Raw genomic sequence first — 20097 nt, 5'->3', positions numbered from 1 at the left:
CCGTACCTAAATACGCGTCGTTAAATAATAATGAGCCATTTCGATTGTTCAAAAAATGTAGTTACTTTTCAAATTCAACAAATTGCTCAACACTTTTTTTTAATTTAAAACTGTCTTCATATACAGTGTGCCACTTAAGTCTTCATACACCATTCGATTTTGACTTAATTGGCAAATTGCTCCATGTTGTTCGTTTCCCTTTTGTTAACAATAATCAAAAAAAAATTATAAATTCCATTTAATTAACATACAAAATAAGGAAAAACTAAAAAAGTCGACATTTTGGCACCACAAAAGTCATCATACCACTATGGCCTGACGCTCCCCTCAAAACTTTGTTTTGTATGAGAATTTTTTTTTAATAATAATATTTATCAATGATTTTTTTCTTGCCCAAAGTACATGAAAAATCCAACGAAATGAGGTATGTTTCATTAAAGTCGGTCAACAACTTAACGAAAAATGTACTGGGTCAAATAACTGATTTGGCGTACAGCATGAATTGATTAAAACATCAACCATTCCCACAGTTTTCAACCAAACAAGTTGATATTTATATTTTAAGCTTTATTTGTGGAAATCTTTAAGAGCTTAAAGTATGGAGCTATGCCTTACAATCAGTAAGATATTTTTTTTTTTTTGACTCACAATTGATTTTCTATGATTTTTTTTGTAAGATTGTGTGGGTTGCGGAGGTTGCGGGTGGCCTTTTTGGCAGCACGTTTGTTTTGTTATTTGTATGCTTCGGCAGTTCGCACCACTCACGAACGTCAGCAGAAGCAGAGCGAGGGAGTAGTGAGCAGAGAGTGAGTCATTTGAAGCGAAAGACAGGCGGCCAATGTTTTTTTTCTTGTTTGAAAATACATGATTAAACTTTTCCTATTTGGATACCAGAACGGATTATCTATTGGATGCAATTCTAAGTCAAAGTGTGTAGCCAACCCATATAATGGACAGGCAATTTTTGTTTTGATTTAAAAAAATTTTGGATTGCTTTTCAAGGGGAGAGCAGGGAAAAACTTTCAGTCGTTACCTTTGCATGTGAGAAACACAAGGACACACACACATCGATAAATTGGCATGTACATACATGCATGCATACATGTAATGATTAAAATAGCATAAAATAACAAATCACTTAACGGATGCAATTCTAAATCAAATATTAAAAAAAAAAAATGGTTTTTAAATTGTGTGTTTGCTCGCAGAGCAGGGTTAAAAAATGCAACTTCGCGAACCCACTGGGTTTTATCCAGAAATCGAAACAAAAACGTGTAGCCGGCTTATTTTCAAGTGTGTGCTTTATTGTGCTTAGTGTTACCAACTCTCTTTTTTCCGTTCTTCCCATCGTACATAGGTATTTTTCTTAACTTAGTATTTTATGTAATTTTAGTATGTTTGTTGCTTGCCGACTCGTTGGGGGTATTATTTATTAGCGATATCAGCTGGGCTACGCCCCTGCTCGCAGCTTTCGATAGTCAAACATCGCCCGCGTTGAAGGGCTGCAAGCCTTCAATCAATTGGTAGAGGTGCTAGTCGGTGTACTGATCGCGTGTACACGCCTTGTTTGGTGTCTACTATAGCAACTCGAACCTTGCCATCCGCTCCTTGCGTTACCTCTGTGACTCTGCCTAACAGCCACTTTTGTGGCGGTAAATTGTCTTCTTTGATGACGACGATAGTTCCTGGTCGAAGGTTGGCCGATTCCTTTGTCCACTTGACTCTTTGCTGCAGTCCCGCAATATAGTCACGAGACCAGTTTTGCCAAAACCGTTGTTTAATGGCTGATATAAGGTGCCACCGTTGAAGGTGCGTTAAGTCATCCTCCGGATGAGGAGGAACCGATCCTGGGGGTAGCGCAGCGAGTGTGGTGCCTACCAGAAAGTGGGCTGGAGTTATTGCCTCTCCGTCGTTGGGGTTGTTGCTGTCAGCTACCAGCGGACGCGAATTCAATACCGGTTCCACTTCAACTAGGATCGTTTGAACTTCGTCCTCCTTGAGCAAGGCATTTCCGACGGACTTCAAAAACAGATTCTTAGCGGACTTGACGGCCGCCTCCCATAGGCCTCCAAAATGGGGGGCCCGGGGCGGAATGAACACGAACTCAACCTGGTGATGGACGCCGTACGTTCCCAATGTGTTGCGATACGTCCGGACATCGGAGGCCATTTCTTCAAGCATCCTTGCAAAACCGACAAAATTGGTTGCGTTGTCGCAATACAGTCGAAGAGCGGGCCGCGCCGCCCAACAAATCTGCTGAGACAGAGGATAAATGAGTTAGAAGTTAGATCTTTCAACAGTTCTAGGTGAACCGCTTTCGTGGCAAAACATATGAAGACTGCGACATACATTTTTAGAGCTGCCTTGCCACGCACTCCTAGCGACACCTTGATTGGGCCGAACAGATCGACTCCGCTTATTCTAAAAGGTCGACTGACTCTGACACGGTCAAAAGGCAGATTTCCCATCATTTGCGACAATAACCGTGGCTTGTATCGGGAACAGTGCGTGCATCGTCGCACAACAGCACTGCACTCGCGTCGTGCATTGATCAACCAAATTGTCTGCCGAAGCAGGCCGACTAGCGCGCGCGGTCCTGCGTGGCAATTAGCGTAGTGCAGGTGCTCGATATATAATTTTACAAATTCCCCTTGGGCATTAATATCGGGAATTTGGCACTGGGTTCTAGATCCGCGTGCGCTAGCCGACCGCCTACTCGCACCAAGGTTAAAGTACGAGTTCCAAAATAGAGCCCTGCACGAGTAGACTCGTAAACAGCTCTGAGCTAGAGTTTGTTTGTTTGTTTGTGACTTTCGAGTCATAGGTCATGGGATTATCGAGTAAGCAAGTAACAGCTCCAAACAAGCTCATGTGCCTAACGGATACCTTTAAAACAGTTCAGTTCAAACAGCTCACAACAACAAAGCAAACAAGTCAAACAGCTCAGATTACTCGGACAGCCCGAACAGACCGAACAGCTCACAGGGTCTAGTGTCAAATATTTCCGGCTAATAAAACGAGCGAGTTCGTAATTATTATTTCTTTATATAGTTTTTCGTAACATTCGTAATGGCTTCTGTACCACAGGTAAGTATCGCCAAAGCATCTACACTTTGGTAACAATTTTAAAGTCTAATTAGTCTCAGCTAAGCTTGGATGAAATAAGGATGAAGGTTTTATCTGGTACTTTTACCATAAGCCAGAAACGTGGAAGAAGCGAAGTATGGGAAATTTTCGGAAACGTTCTAAATGAAAAGGGAGAAGAAATAACCAACGTCGTAGCATGCAAAAAGTGTTCACATGCAGTCAAGTATAGCAACTCTACATCTAATTTGGCTAGGCATAAATGCTTTAAAGCTCTTGAGCCAAAATGCGAAGATGAGCCAGAAGTGAAAATTGACAACGAAAAGAAGTCAAAAATTGTTAAATTGGCAGCAGAGTGGACCGTCAAAAACTGTCGGCCTTTTGAGCTATTAGCAGACTCAGGCCTTTTAAAAATGGCGGATGCATTAATAAGACTCGGATCGAAGTTAGGTCAGAATTTAAAGGCGACTTCTGTGCTTCCGCACCCAACTACTGTTTCAAGACAAATCTCGAAATTGTATGCTGTGCATCAGAATCGTGTAAAAACGGAGATATGCGAAAACAGAAAACAAGGTATCGGGTACAGCGTTACAACAGATGGCTGGACAGATAACATATATAAAAGTGCATATGTTTCAGTGACAATTCATTATGTTATAAAAGGATCAATTATGAGTCGACTTCTGTCTGTGGAGGCTATGAAAGGGGAGCCCTCAACCGGTATAAACCTATATTTTACATCAGCTTATCTTCTCTGTATTTAATTTACCGACTTATTTGGCAGGTGTAAATTTAAAGAAAACTGTTGCACGCTGTCTTCTTGAATTTGAATGTCATCTTGATCAGGACAATGTTATTGTGGTGACGGACCGAGGAGCGAATATGATTTCCGCGTACAAGAACAACAAGCATATTTACTGCATTAATCACATGCTCAATAATGTCGTAGAAAAATCATTTGACGACCCAGATATGAACAAAATGCTAGGACAAGCTTCCAAGCTTGTAAAATATTTTAAAAAGTCCGGGGAGAACTCTAATCTTAAATCGTCCCTAAAAAGTCTGTGTCCTACGCGATGGAATACTGCGTTTTATATCTATACAGGATGAATGGGCTGCAATTTCAGAAATTCTAATAAGGAAGAAGGAGGAGAGCCGTCTTGGAGATCTTAACTTAAAAAACCTAAAAGAAGTAACTGAAATTCTCGAACATTTTGAAAAGACGTCTAAATTTCTTGAAAGCGAAAACTATCCCACTTTACATATGGTCATTCCAGAAATTCACTCCCTAAAAAAAAAGTGTAAGATAGACTCAAATGATTCGGATCTAGCGTGCAGCCTCAAAATTTTATTGTTTAACTACATAGACTCCATTGTTATACCTAACATCACTGAGTACCACAAAATAGCTTTATTCTTATTCCCACCAGGAAACGAACTTCTGCAGTTCACAGACACCGAAAAATTCAAAACAATTGAAGACTGTAAACAATTAATGAAAAATTTTTTGGATGCACATGACGAAAATGAAAATCAACAGACTGTCTCAAAAACCAATGATAGGTTTGCAGACTTTGTACGCAATTTCGCGAACGATACCGCTGATGATAAAGTCGACCGGGAAATGACAGCATACTTAACAACTATAACATTATACACCGAGGACTTTGATCCCCTGAAGTGGTGGGAAACCAATAAAAACCAATTCCCATTATTATTTAAGGCAAGCTGCCAAGTTCTGGGAACCCCCGCAAGCAGTGCTTCATCTGAAAGATCCTTTTCTTTGGCCGGAAATCTTATTTCAGAGAAGCGCAATGCCATTGCAACAAATCCAGAAATGATAAAGGAAATAATGTTCTTAAACTGTAATACAAACAAATAAAAATTTATAACATCAAAACAACTTATTAGCCAAAATAAGAAACGTTGAACTGCTATAAGTAAATTAATTAAAATATTAAGCAATATAATATTCTCCGAATTTCTTCAATCAGATTGCTTTTCCTACAAAAGATCTGTTCCTACATAACATTGTTGAGCTCTGTACCTACATAACACTTTTGAGCTCTGTTCCTACATAACATTTTTTAGGTATGTTCGGATACTTGATCTACTAAACATGATCTATGATCTACTATACTTGCTTTTTTTCGATCAAACAAACAGCTCAACGTAAAAGTGTGTGAGCTGAGCTACTTGATCCGAAAATTTCTATGAGCTGATTTACTCGAACTGTTTTTCTGAAATTTGAGTCAAAGGGCATTTCGAGTATACTCGTGCAGGGCTCTATTCCAAAACTTTCATTGCTGATAAATGGACTGAGGTTTTGGTAAGAATTAGGTAATGGCAAATTGTTCTTTAGTTTCTTTAATTCGACTGCAAAGGATTCGCGCTGAACAGCCTGCGCGATAATAGAAAATGAAAAACTAAGTTCTGCAGCTGATACTACGTCCTCGTTCCACAAGTTCCAGGTCCTGCCGTACACAAAACGAAAGATAAAGGTTGTAATTCTCAAGACCTTTACATAGGAAGACGAATTTTCGACTACCTGTAGTAAAGGATGATTAGAAACAACAGCAACTATATGAGCGATTGCTGGCGGTTTCATTTCCAGTTGGCTTTCGAGGGGCATGTTAGCCAAGTGTGGGTTAACTGGCCAATGGGTCAAGTCCATGGACAAAAACGAAGGGCCTTCAAACCAAAGGGACGTATCAAGATCTTTGACCGTAGTTCCTCGAGAGGGTAGGTCCGCTGGATTGAAGTTAGTTGGGACGTGTCGCCAGACTGCAGTTGGAGCCAGCTCGTGAATAGCCGAAATCCTATTTGCGACGAATGTTTTATGCTTCGACAGATGAGTACTTAACCAAAAGAGAACAACTTCCGAATCCGACCACATGATAATTGGCTCGGCGCTGTAAAGATTGAGTGTTTGCACATCACTCCACAACTTTGCTAAGAGGTGAGCCACACAGAGTTCTAGCCGTGGAACACTAAGTCTATTGATCGGTGCGACTCTGGATTTGGCTGTTAGCAATCTAACCTTTATCCCCTCTGAGGTCACTGACCTAACGTACAAGCAACAACCGTAGGCATCCTCTGACGCGTCCGCAAACCCGTGGATTTCATAAGAGCCACCTAACTGAGTACCGACATGTCGAGGGATTTTTAACGTTTCTAAATCTGCAAAGCATGATGACACTGTCTTCCAGCGATGCAGTACGTCGGCGGGTATCTCGTCGTCCCATCCAATTTGTAGCGACCATAATTTCTGAATAAAAATTTTTGCAAGGGTAACGACAGGGCAAATGAGTCCTAACGGATCGAACAAACGCGCTGCAAATGAAAGCATGGATCGCTTAGTGGGTGGGTCTTCAAGCTGTAACTTCTGGGCGTTGAATTTGAATGTATCCTGATTTGGACTCCAAGTAAGACCCAACGTTTTTGTATCGGTGTCTTCGCCAATGAGGACTTTTGATTCATCGACCTGTTGTTCGATGAGAGTATAATTCGAAGCCCACTTAGCCAAGACAAACCCTGCGGAATCTAAAATCTCTGTGACATCCTTTCGCAATTTTTTTTAGCTCCTGGATGGAATCGGCCCCTGTTAATAAGTCATCGACATAGAAATCATTTGCTAACGCCTGTGAAGCTAGGGGAAGAGAATCGGAGTATGTCTCGCTAAGCTGTTTCAAACACCGTATTGCGAGGAAAGGAGCACTTGCCGTACCATACGTTACGGTGTTCAAACGATATATTTGTAGAGGGTCTTGCGGGTTTTCTCGCCATATGATCAGCTGAAACCTTCTATGAGCCTCATTTAATATCACTTGTCTATACATTTTAGTGATATCTGCCGACATTGCGAATTTATGGAACCTAAATTTAAGCAGCGTGGCATACAGGCAAGGCTGAATCGTTGGCCCTACCAAGAGAATTTCATTTAAAGAAATTTGGGAAGTGGTTCTGCACGACGCGTCGAAGACGACTCTTAATTTAGTCGAAGAGCTTTCAGGCCGGAGAACGCACTGATGTGGTATAATATAATGAGGTTCGTTGGGTATCCTATTATCTGTAGCCTCCATGTGACCGAGGACTAAATATTCACTCATAAACTGGGTATACATCGAATGGTTTAACGGGTTTACTTTCATACGCCTCTCTAAAAAAAGAAAACGGCATCGTGCTGTTTCATACGAGGAACCGAGACACGAAGGACTCGATTTGAAGGGCAGGCTAACTACAAATTTTCCTGTAGGGTCACGCGAGACGGTATCAGCAAAAGATTTTTCACTCAACACTTGGTCAGGGGTATACAGCTGTGATTTCGTTAAATCAGGTATTCTTTCAATTTCCCAAAACTTCCTTAGTGTGCGATCCAGAATGTTGTCTTCCGTAGCTATTAAAGTAGAGTATGAGATAGATCGTGAAGGCGGATTTTCTTTGCAGGTTCCTGATGCTGCCCAACCAAAGACCGTGTTTTGTAGTGTTGGACCTGAGTGCCTATGACGTATTTGCCCTTCCCTAAGCAAGTCGAAAAACAAGTCAGCGCCGATCAGCATGTCGACGCGTTTGGGCTTGTAAAAGTAAGGGTCTGCTAGGGGGATATCATTAGGGATCCAATTGGCAGAGATTGCAGTTGCTTCTGGACGATACCCTGAGATCGACGGTAAAATTATGCATTCAACCGCTGCTTCGAAGGAGTTTAGTCGCGACCCAATTGTCGTCTGGACTGCGAAGCTAGCTGAACCCGCGGAATTCCCGATGCCAGAGAATTTGGCCTCATGTCGGTGACGCTTTAGTTGCAAATTATTTACCAATTCTTCCGTGACAAAATTAACCTGAGACCCGGAATCTAGCAAAACTGTAGCGCACAGCTTGGTTCCTGACTGATTTCGAACCTCGACAAGAGCCGTTGCAAGTAAGACGTGTTCTATTCTTTGAGGCATAGGTTGACTGATCGAGGCACTTAGTGACATTTCCACAACGGAATGGAATTGTAACTTAGTTGTTCTTCCCATCGCGACCGCGTTTTAGGATCCACTCTAGACATGACAATGTGAATTATCATTGCATTGGCTATATTTTTCTCGTTGCCGAGCGAGAGAAGAGATTCATAGATGGCAGTTACGGTGTCGATAAGCGATCGTAATGCTGCGGCGGATGGCGTGTGCATTGCTGGGATTTCAAACAAGTGAGATATACTTTTAAAGTATATTAGGCACTGATTGTCATAAACTCTGATCAAGGCCGCATGGGCCTTTGCGTAATTTGCTTCTGTGATCTGGTAAGCCTTTACTGTTCCTAACGCTTCCTTTTCTAAACAGGATATCAAATGATTGAACTTTTCGACATTGGATAGTGACTCATCGTTGTGAACCAAGCTATTAAACAAGCCTATAAAGTTTTTGAACTCGGCGTAGTTGCCGTCGAATTTTGGAAGTTTCATGTGTGGTAGTATTTTACTATGGCTTGTTGAAGAATTTAAACTACTGTTATTGGCGAAGGTAGAATGACTTCTTTCTCCTTCAGACCGATTGCAGTGTGACAGTACTACGGCCTTGGCTGATACACATAAATCCTCTAACTCCTCTCTACATGATAATTCAATATTAATTGCCTCTAATTGTTGTTGCAAATCAAACGCCTTTTCAATGTATCCATTTAAAATACTTAAACGACAGTCCATTTTGTACGCATTAGGGGAAGTTTCTTGACAACGAACTGTGGCCTCAATTCTAACAATGTGATTCTTATTCCGCTCAAGCTGTTCCAGCAATTCATTTGTGTCTTCCTCTGTTGAGGGAGTTCTACCAATACGTTTTCGACCTCCAGCCATTGTGACCAGCAACGTCTCTTTTGTATATTATTCCTAACAAGAAATGCCAGTGCAATGCTGCTAGTACCGATCGAATATCTACACTGAAGAATTCTGCTAGGCTATGCGCGAAAGAAACAATGGAGGCAAAAAGTCAGACACAACCAAAGAGCGCGCGAGGAATGAGGCAAATTAGCTTATTGAAGACCGTATGTGTATGTGCGCTGATGACTGAAAGCCCAATGAATTATAATATGTGTTGTACAAATGATTACACTGTGCAACATTTTTAGGGGTATAAAATGTAACCGCAATTCTGATTTCATGGGCGGAAAGAACTCATCGAAATAAGCTAAAACCCATTTGGGTGTCTCTGGCTTAGCTCGCGTTTACCTTTTATAGCGAGTTAAAGTTTTACATACAAAATTTATTTGTAACGGCCATATCTTGTGAACCCTACCCTACGTTTTGTTGTTGTTGTTGTTGTTGTCAATTGTTGCTCTAGGGTCCCTTTATAAGGACATAGGACAATATTGGCAATATCCTTAAAGGATTAAAAGTTGTTGCTTGGTGAGTTTTATTTTGAGCGAAAAAAATAAATATCACGAATAATCATTATTTTTGAGTTTTATTTTTTTTGCTCAAAAATAATGATTGTTTGTGATTTTTATTTTTTTTGCTCAAAAGTAATGATTATTTGTGATTTTTATTTTTTTTGCTCAAAAATAATTATTAGTTTGATTTCAAAAATTAAAAATCGATAAGTAATCATTACAAAGTAATTTTTAAAATATTACTTGTAATGATTACGGTCCCTGATATATATGTAGGGGAGTGTAGGGTAAGGTGACGAACGATTCTTTTTTGAATGTAACTTTTCTAAAAATCAATATTTTTCAAAAGTGTAAACGCAGAAAGTTGCTTACATCTACTGAGCATATCCCTGTAAAATTCGGATTCGAAATTCCAATGCAGCCAAATCTCACAGCGTTTGGCGTGAACCCTTCTTTTTTTGCACTTTCAAAAGTTGTAGGGTAATGTGACGAACGATTTGTTCTTTAATGTAACTTCTGAGCATATTTCTGAAAAATTTGTATTCGAAATTTCAACGTAGCCAAATCTCACAGCGTTTGGTGTAAATCATCCTTTTCACAAACAAAAAAATACATTTTTTTATATATTATTTACGGAAAGGTTATTTTCGATACGGAAAAGAAAGAAGTAATAAGATAATACCGAAACTTACAAAAAAAATGGGCAAAGTGCAATTTTTTAAATTAAAATTTTTTTTTTTTGTTTATATAAATTAAACTGACCTTACTATTAAAAACAACAATAAAACTGCAGCAGTAAATGTTATCTGGTATTATTATATTTTTTTTACAAATAATCAACGATACCAATTAAAATTCTTGAATCGTCACAATACCCTACAAAAAGTTCGTCACGATACCCTACAAGGTAGACTTGGAGCAAAAACGGTGTCACTCTCAAACGGCGCAAAAGAAAAAAACGCGAGGTACCAAAAACTGTTGATAAAGATCTCATGTAAACGTGCATATATTTGCCTGATTTTATTTTCCACTCATCTTTTCTCTGGCACTGCTGAAACACAAGTAAATTGAATAGGTTTGCTAGTTTGCGCACCACATTTTTAGCGAAAATTACCTCACGAACAAATTACGGGACTTCTTATTAATATTACTGTAAATACATTGTCGACACGATAAGGGGAGACGACTACATTTATTTGGAATTTTTGTCGTGACGTCATATATGAGATTCGACGAGTTCGTCACATTACCCTACTCGTCAAATTACCCTACACTCTCTAGAATTGGTATTATAATAGGTTTGTTTATTAGGATTAATGTAATGTTGAGATAATGAAAGTTTGGTGTTTACAATGTTCAAATAAGTAACCGCTTCCGACGACTTCTGACTCTGACTGGCCTCCTTTCTCCGCTTATTGTCTCGCTGCCTTCTTGGATCTCAAAATGTTGTTCACAGCGTGTGTGCAAGCGCACTCAGAGCGAAGATAAATCCATGTTTTAATACATAAACAAAAACAAAGGCTGGAAGTCTCTCCTTTACTGACTAAAATTGAAATACCATTCAACGGGATGCAGAGGCCAAGTTCATGCTTCTTATTGTCTGCACATCTATGTAAAAAGAACGCCCAAAATCGGTATAGAAAACCCATGGCGTCCAAGTAAGTTTTATTTTTTATCAAAAAAAATTAAAATCAACAATAATCATTATTTTTCATTAAAATCGGTCAACAACTTAACGAAAAATGGACCTACTGTATTTCTTATTTAGATAAAAGCTTCGTTTCTATTGAAATTTGTATGCAATTCATGCTGTACCCAGTACATTTTTCGTTAAGTTGTTGAACGATTTTAATGAAACACACCTCATTTTGTTGGGTTTTTCATGTACTTTAGGCAAGAAAAAAATTATTAAAAAAAATTCCCATACAAAACAGAGTTTTGAGGGGAGCGTCAGGCCATTGTGGTATGATGACTTTTGTGGTGCCAAAATGTCGACTTTTTTTAGTTTTTCCCTATTTTGTATGTTAAGCCTAGTACTCAGTACGACGAAAACTGCTAGCTAAGCATAGGAGTAAGCGAGAGGCAAATAGGTAGCTAAAGCCTTTAGCCGGGGCCTTTTTCCCACCTCGATACTCAGTTGAGCTAAGGAAATAGTGAGAAAATACCACAAAAATACTACATTTAGCTGATGAATTCCGATGAACGCCTTTAGCTGCCGACCAAAGAATAAAAAATTTGATCTTTGATTGTGTATGTGTGAGAAAAGTCAAAAATTAAAATGGAAGGAAATGTGCAAAAAACAAGGAGGAAGCGCCTGCAGGAGTTTTCCGCAGATGAAAAAATAAAACTTATCCAAGCTGTTGAGTGTCGGCCAGTGTTATGGGACCTCACACACAGTAAACACTTTGACTCTGTGTTTATGAAGAGGACCTGGGTTTAGATTATGCTGGTCATGGACAAAGATTGTAAGTTATAATTGTGTTTTATTAAATATATAACTATATATAACTATATAACTATTTTTAGTGGAAAGTTGCAAGCTGGCGTGGAAGTCCCTCCGTGACAGCCGCAAGTACCACACCAAGGCGAAGGCGCAAAAGAGTGGAAGTACTGGAGGGCCACGGCGAGTGGGAGTTCGCTCCCGCCAGTAGGTTCTGGCCAATTGATTTTGTTTACGTTGTACTAATATAAGTACTTCTTTGCAGAACTACCAAAAATTATATTTCCGAAGAGCTATCCTTGGAGGAGTCGCTAGACTCCACAACTCTTAGCTACATGGCCGCGGAGGCAGAAATGGAAGCTGTCTTGACGGAAGACACGGAATCGTATTCCTACGTATGTTGCCATATTAAAATGTAATATTTTAACAATTACACAGGTCGACAAAATCAATACTTTTTCTTGGCCCAAGAATAAACGCTACAAAACCTGAGAGAATTTTAGCTGTAGATTACTACCTCATACTTGGAAACTTTTCATCACGTCGAAGTTTTTAGAAATCTATGGTCAAAGTTCAAAATTTTCGAATTTTAGGCACATTTTGCGGCTTAATAGTAAGAAAACCTTTCGTAGCCCAGAGCCACAATTTAGCAGAAAAGGTACTTTGAACCTTTAACTTCAAGATTGTCCAATCACAAAGTTAGGCGACCTCTACTTCCTTAGCTACAATGGATTTTACTGAAGTACTTTTTGTCACTTTTTTTCATCTATAGTAGCCTGATATTTTTAATGTATTGTATGTGTACGGGTCTCAGTTCAACAAGGAAAATATCAGGCTACTATAGATGAAAAAAAGTGACAAAAAGTACTTGTCTTCTATGTAGGTAAACCGATAGTGAGCGTCGCAGACTGCCATAAGCACAATCGAATGAAATCCCTACATTATAGAAGATGTTGTTATTTAAGTATCTTCGCCATTTAAAGGTACATACCTTATAATTGTAAAAAAGGCTTCCGCTGTTACAAGGCGCCTTTATCGCCACATGCTTTCCGTCGACGGCTCCAAGGCAGTTTGGAAAGTTCCACTCGTCTTGAAAATCTTTGGCCCAGCTCAGCATGTTCTCCGTCGTCCACTTCGGAAATTCTCCCTGCAACGCAGTTCAAATTGCTGAGCAAACATAATTTAGGATGACTCCAAAATGTTGCTTGCTGATCCGATAAGTGGATCCAACGTGGCGTTGCAGGTCTCCAGAAGCAAGAAACCTAACAAAGGAATATTAATATACAATACTATGGTATCAAGAGTTAACATATACATATGTTTATATTCTTATTACTCTAAAACGATGGCCAACTTTGCTTTTCGTTTCGGGACAAGGTACTGCTCCACCAACCCAAATAGCGTATTGAAGCTGCTCTCCGGCATGTGAAAGTTTTCAAAAAACATTGTGGGAGTGTGGAGCAAGTTCTGAAACTTTGAAATAGTACAAAATAGTCATAAGTGCACGAAAATAACTTTACTTTCCAGCGATATTACTTACGTCGGACGCATAGCGGCCTTTAAGGGACGTTCCTTCAGATATGGGCTCACCCAATACTCCGCCTCTGTTTTCTTTTATTGGCCTGCTCCTCCTCTATTGCGGCAATACACATTACCATGCCAACAGCAAATTTAAAGCTTGCGTCTTGGGTTCTCAACATTTTGCAACTTTGTAAATTCCTAAAATTGGTTGTCAACAAACCCAGCTGATTGAGAGTAAGACCATTCTACATGCATTGCCGATGAACCCCGAAAACTTCGGTCACACTAAAAGAATACGATTTTTCGACTAGTGAAACTCTTAGCTCAACTGAGTACTAGGCTTTAATTAAATGAAAAAATTATTTTTTTTTTGATTATTGTTAACAAAAGGAAAACGTACAACATGGCATACTCAGTTTTTTTTAATGTCTTAATGTTTTTAATGTATAGGAGCAATTTGCCAATTAAGTCAAAATCGACTGGTGTATGAAACTTAAGTGGCACACTGTAAGCACTTATTCTTCCACGATTCGGCGTTGCTTGCTTTTCGGCGCATTCGAATAAACCTGAAGATGTTTTTGCTCTGTTCTGAGTTGTAGTTTTTGAACCTCAGGGACTACCAAACGCGAATATTCTCGATAATTATATTAATTCAAAATATTTAACCAAAAAAAATTTTGATTTTAATCAAAAAAATTGGTAATTTCGACCAGTGTGCACTGTTAAATCGAATTATATCGATATCGAATTATAGTTATCGGGCTAGTTACATGTCAAATAAATACACTTCTTAACGAGGAAAAAAACTAAAGACGATCGCACGTGTAACATTCAAAAGTTCTGATATCAACATTTGTGACAAAAAATTATTACACTCGTTATTAAATACACTTTCAAAAATATTTTCATTCGGCCCGTCCTAGCAAGCTTTTTCAACCTACTTATTTCTTCTTCACTCTTTGAGACATTTCCGATTGCAGCGTGCCGTTTCTGAACAACTTTAAAACGTGACTTTTTACAGTAACGTGTTTTATGAGAACATTTAAAGTATCTCAAGGGCTATTCTGTTTAACCGTTAAAGCGGTTTTAAAACGCACAATTCGATCCCCTATTGTCAAGGTTGTCCGTCAAAAGTTATGTCATTATTCTTCACCTACTCCACTTATCGCGTCAGCACCCACTTGTTGAAAACCTAGCACTTCATGGTTTTAAGTTCGTTTTTACATTATAATTTTATTGAATAAAATATTGGCTAGTGCCATATATAAGTAATATTATTGTTAGGAATACATATGAATTTACTTTTCATTGACCAACAAATTTTGCTAGCGGAGGTGTACACGTCAACAAATTGCTGACTATTCACGACTACAAACGTCGCTCTGAGGGCTCCTGGTTGTTCATACAAACACAAGGCTGATACTCGCCGCTGAAAAGTCAATGTTTTATTATAAAAAGTTAACTTATGTAAAGATTTAATTAAAAATAGCTAAGTAATGTAATCTTTGGTTTCTTAATTAATTTCTTAATTTCTGATACTCGCCGCTAAAAAGTCAATGTTTTATTATAAAAAGTTAACTTATGTAAAGATTTAATTAAAAATAGGTATATAATGTAATCATGGGTTTCTTAATTAATTTCTTAATTTCTGATACTCGCCGCTGAAAAGTCAATGTTTTATTATAAAAAGTTAACTTATGTAAAGATTTAATTAAAAATAGCTAAGTAATGTAATCTTTGGTTTCTTAATTAATTTCTTAATTTCTGATACTCGCCGCTAAAAAGTCAATGTTTTATTATAAAAAGTTAACTTATGTAAAGATTTAATTAAAAATAGGTATATAATGTAATCATGGGTTTCTTAATTAATTTCTTAATTTCTGATACTCGCCGCTGAAAAGTCAATGTTTTATTATAAAAAGTTAACTTATGTAAAGATTTAATAAAAAATAGCTAAATAATGTAATTATTGTATTATTTTTTTAGTTCATCAGACAGATGACAAAAGTACTAACCTCACCAAGAAATTTATTAGATCAGCTTTTAGAATAAACGGTAGTATTGGGTACCGTGGCACAAACTATGGCTTTTTCTACTTTAGTACAATGTATAAGTGGGGAAAAGTCCAGACTAATGGTCTCAATATATAAAAGTTCTAGATCATTTATAGTAATAGGCGAATTTACTTTAGACAATAGATACTTTACTTTAATATAAAAATGGCGTTCATTTCTAATAGTGACTGCTAGGGCCTGATGGTTAATCATAATGCACGGATATATATATATGTATTTAATAAAGGAACCGTGTGCCTACAAACTAACCCCTTTAAGTCCTGGGCGATGAGATCTCGGCTGGATCCTGGGCTTTTGAAGACATTAGAAACATGTATATATACGTGCAAACACACAACAACAAAAAATTGGTTCTTAAACACAATCACTATATGTAGGTATGTATGTTTGCATGTATGTACGTGTATCCCACGGCGACACACTTCTGGTCTGATAATCGGGTTGCGGGCAGCGGCGTTTCCAATATCTTTCTCACTACACTTGTTATCGTTGTTGTTACAAGGCATTTAATTGCCTTCACTTTTTGTCACTTTTTTTATGGCTTTTGGTATCGGGCTTCTTCCATACTATTACTGTTTTTCCTTAGACCTGGCGGCATATCGCCTGTTCTAGGGCGTGCTTTTGGTGCTGGCGTCCTTGTACAGATCGCTTGTACATCTTGATCACTTTCATGATGAATAAGAAAACAAATATAACGATGACGATCTTAAATATAGTGCTCACACTATAGTGCCGGCGGCAGTGCCGCGAGATCAGAATAAATTCTGTCTGCCTTTTCTAGCCTTTCTTTCTTTCTTTCTCTTTTCTTTCTCAGCCCCCGTGATAGATTGGGTTATTTAGGTGTTCCCACCTATGATTTCCCCTATCGGTAGTGTCAATGCCCGAGTGATGCACTTTGCCAGCTTCTGGTGTAGGGTTACCAGTAGGTCGATCGCGGTCGTTGTTCTGACCGTATGCCACCCAAAAGATCGTCAAATTGCACATTCCTTTGCTTGTTTAAGGTGAGTCAACTGCTCGATTGTCCTCCTCCCTTTGCCTTGAGATTCGTTGTTGTTTTCTACGTGCATCTTTCTCCATCAAATAAATTGAAGAAGAGGGCGTACGTAACAAATTGTTTTATAGATTCCTCTATATCGCGAAAACATAAAGCAGAACGCGGCATTTCGTTGATTTGAATTGGCACTAGTTGCGAACTCTTTTTTCACTCGTTGTATTTGTTCCCGGGGAATTTGCAATGGCAATCTCGATTTCGTCGTCGCTTTTATACTCTTTTTCGTCTTCTCTGTCTTCATCAGATTCCTCTGAATCTTCAACTTCGTTTCCAGCGAGAAATAATATTAGGTTGTCAAAAAATTCTTGCGCGTAGTTCTTATTTTATTCAACGCATCTGGTCATAATATACCTTTTTATACCCTTGCAGAGGGTATTATAATGTTGGTCAAAAGTTTGTAACGCAGTGAAGGAGACGTTTCCGACCACATAAAGTATATATATTTTTGATTAGGATCAATAGGGGAGTCGATATAGCCATGTCTGTCTGTCCGTCTGTCCGTCTGTCCGTCCGTCCGTCCGTCCGTCGGTTCCAATACCGTTTGTCCGTCTGTTTCAATACCGTTTGGGAGCTCAGTTTAAAAGCTGGCGAGTTAAAACTTTCACAGTCATCCTAAAACATGTGTACGCAGATTAAGTTTGAAAACCGACCCGATCGGACGTCTATATCCTATAGCTCCCATAGGAACAATCGGATATAGCTTTTACAAAATGAAGATATTTCGCTCAGTGTAAGAGCTTTTGATATGAATCTTATTCTTTTACGCATACCTTGGTCAGGGTAAAAGCGCGTGCCGATCGGACGTATATATCTTATAGCTCCCATAGGAACAATAGGGTGAAACAATTTTTTTTAATTATAAAATATTTTTTTGTTTCATGTTGCTATTCTAGTCAAGTTTTCATTCGTAAAATCTGCAAGGGTATTAAAACTTCGGCTTGCCGAAGTTAGCTTCCGTCCTCGTTGGAAAGCTCATTACGCGCTAACACGTGTTTGATTGATTTTCTTTTTTTTTAGTCGTTCGTGAGTTATAGCGTCGCAATCATGGAGCAAAATAAAGAGAAAATACGGCATACGGCATACTACGATAAAGGCAAAAATGCATCTCAAGCCAATAAAATTTGTGCAGTTTATGGACACGATACAGTTTCCATTTCCACCGCACAACGATGGTTTCAACGTTTTCGTTCTGGTGCAGAGGTGGTCAAAGAAAAAAGGCCTGTCGTAGAAAATTGCGATAAAACCCGCATAGTAGTAGCCGTAGCATCAAGAGCTTGTCAAGAGCTTGGCTTAAGTCATCAAGCCGTTATAAACCATTTGAAGAAGCTTTGAGTTACTTAAAAGCTCGATGTCATATGCAATTGCATGTTATTTTTAAAACTAGGCATGTTAAATTAAATCCTTTTTAGTTAGTTTTGCATGCACGTATACACTTTTGGCTTTATACACTGCGTCATTTTTGTCGTATTGGAAGCCAGAAAATTCCCGAAGCCGTTTGCGATTATTCTTGTCTCCCTCTTTTTCAAACACGAATTTGTACAAAGCCCAAATGCTTCTCTTTGATGGGGTTTATGTTTCACGAAGGGTTTATATGTCTCTTTAACAACTTGCACCTTTCTCGGATACTTTCCGGCGAGCTCTCAAATACGGGGTTTTTATTATTTAGAATATAGAAGTTTAAGTGCTTATTTAAATGGTTAAATATAGTATTTCACAGTATAAGTATAATTAAGACCGGCGTCGTTTTGCTTTTTCACTCAAGCATGTCTTCTCTGGATTAGATCTCGTCAAATACAGCCACTTCTCGACGTTCTCGTGTTATTGTTGTTGGTTTCGTCTTTACTCCTTTTTCTCGTCTTCTTCTGGAATGTGTGTTACTGCTCGTCGTACTCGTTGTCTAGATCTGATTGTTAGGGTGATTCTTGCGATATTACTCCCACAGTAATACCACTCCCACTCATATACGGTTACATATCAAGTAAGTAAAAAAGGGAGGTATGGCGAACAATACAGACGGTTTTTAAAATTAAGCGGCAACAAAAATAGCAATTTATACTGTTTTCGAGTTAAAGCTTTAACTTTTTGAACATTTGGTGTTCTTTTTTATATTAAAAAAAAGTATTTTTAAATGATTCTATAAAAAAACAAGACAGAACGCTATAGTTGCTATATCGAGTAATGATTTCTAGTGTTTGTTGTTTGTGTTGTTAATTTAACTGGGAATGGACCTTCAACGATAGGAAATAAAAACAAAATATACCGAAAAATACCAAAAAAAATAATCAGTAATACCAAAGACCCTAAAAGTACCTCACTTTTGCCCACATCTAGTTGCCTATACACAGCCTATGTAAAACAAGAAAGGAAGCTACCTTCGGCCAGCCGAAGCTTATATACCCTTGCAGATAAAGTAATGCTCACTCGGTGCAGTTCCAGGGATTCCAGATTCAGCGTTTCTATTTCAATTTTGTTTTTAAGTAGTCAAGAATCAAAACGCCTACTTCCTACAAAGTTACAATGAATTTTCTTATGCAATAGAAAGAAGACTTTCGGGAAAGTTTCATCGCGATAGCTTTAAAACTGAGAGACTAGTTCGCATAGAAACGGACAGACGGACAGACGGACATGACTAGATAGACTCGGCTATTGGTGCTGATCAAGAATATATATACTTTATGTGGTCGGAAACGTCTCCTTCACTGCGTTGCAAACATCTGACTGAAATTATAATACCCTCTACAAGGGTATAAAAAACAGTGTTATGTCAATAGCCCCATAACTCCAAACCTCCACCCCAGTGTAAATATACTATTATAGTTCGTTTTACATTTTAATCGATTCTCAATAATCGCGAATTCTTAAGAATAAGAGAAAAAGTCACTTTAGATTAAGTGGACTAACTAAAGATATCAAAAAGTAGTGGTATTTTGTTAAATGTTGTTCCAGGTTATGTTGAAGAACTCGGGGCCCTTTTTAGTTAGATAGTTTTTGTAGAATGAGAGAGAAGGAAAAGAGCATTTGGACTAAAATCCATGTTTAAATACATAAACATAAACAAAGGCTGGAAGTCAGTCCTTTACTGACTAAAATTAAAATACCATTTAACGGGATGCAAAAGCCAAGCTCAAGCTTTTTTTTGTCAGAGGTGGTACGTCAGCATTCGTTTTATAGGATTATGTTAAAAGAACGCCCAAAATCGGTATACAATAGCCGTGGCGTCCAAGTGAGTTTTATTTTTTCAATCATTATATTTGAGTTTTATTTTTTCCGATCAGAAATAATAAAAATATTATTATTATCACAAAAATAACAAGAAAGGAAGTTAACGGAGGCAGGCACCGTTTCAGTAAAGGAAAGTTTTTATCCGGTGTTGTTAAGAAGTTCTAAGACTGGGGTGAAGCTCAGTCACTACAGGATCTATTTCTAGAAAATTTATAAAAATAGGACAAGGGTCTTCGATGAACGGTGGACTGACAAAGGATGGTAGCTGTCAGCCATGGGGTTGGAAAGTAGGAAAACGGTTTTGTTTGGTACTAGCATCAAGAGAAGAGGAGACA

At 38.4% G+C, this 20097-nt stretch overlaps 2 protein-coding genes across 15 annotated transcripts in view; one reads left to right on the top strand and one right to left on the bottom strand.

Annotated features, from left to right (window-relative positions):
• Myo81F (Myosin 81F) overlaps positions 1–20097 on the top strand; it is a 1428838-nt gene that overhangs the window by 278723 nt on the left and 1130018 nt on the right. The gene's annotated exons all lie outside the window — the stretch shown is intronic.
• Positions 1307–20097, bottom strand: part of LOC138913340 (uncharacterized) — a 275105-nt gene continuing 256314 nt past the window's right edge. Inside the window, exons 3-6 of one of the 3 annotated variants that reach the window (XM_070216720.1) lie at positions 13434–13699; positions 13209–13366; positions 12885–13155; positions 1307–2253 (exon numbers count right to left, since the gene is read on the bottom strand). In XM_070216720.1, the coding sequence (XP_070072821.1) occupies positions 1513–2253; positions 12885–13010 (867 nt within the window). In that variant the 5' untranslated portion in view covers positions 13011–13155; positions 13209–13366; positions 13434–13699 and the 3' untranslated portion in view covers positions 1307–1512. Of the gene's footprint in view, positions 2254–2349; positions 2811–11222; positions 12830–12884; positions 13156–13208; positions 13367–13433; positions 13752–20097 lie in introns of those variants that run through there. The other 2 variants (XR_011419018.1, XM_070216721.1) reach the window with 2 other exon arrangements.

This window comes from Drosophila takahashii, chromosome 3R (genome assembly GCF_030179915.1).
Source record: "Drosophila takahashii strain IR98-3 E-12201 chromosome 3R, DtakHiC1v2, whole genome shotgun sequence".
Classification (NCBI taxonomy): domain Eukaryota; kingdom Metazoa; phylum Arthropoda; class Insecta; order Diptera; family Drosophilidae; genus Drosophila; species Drosophila takahashii.
Note: the sequence above shows the minus strand (reverse complement) of the source record. Positions and strands in the feature narration are given on the sequence as shown.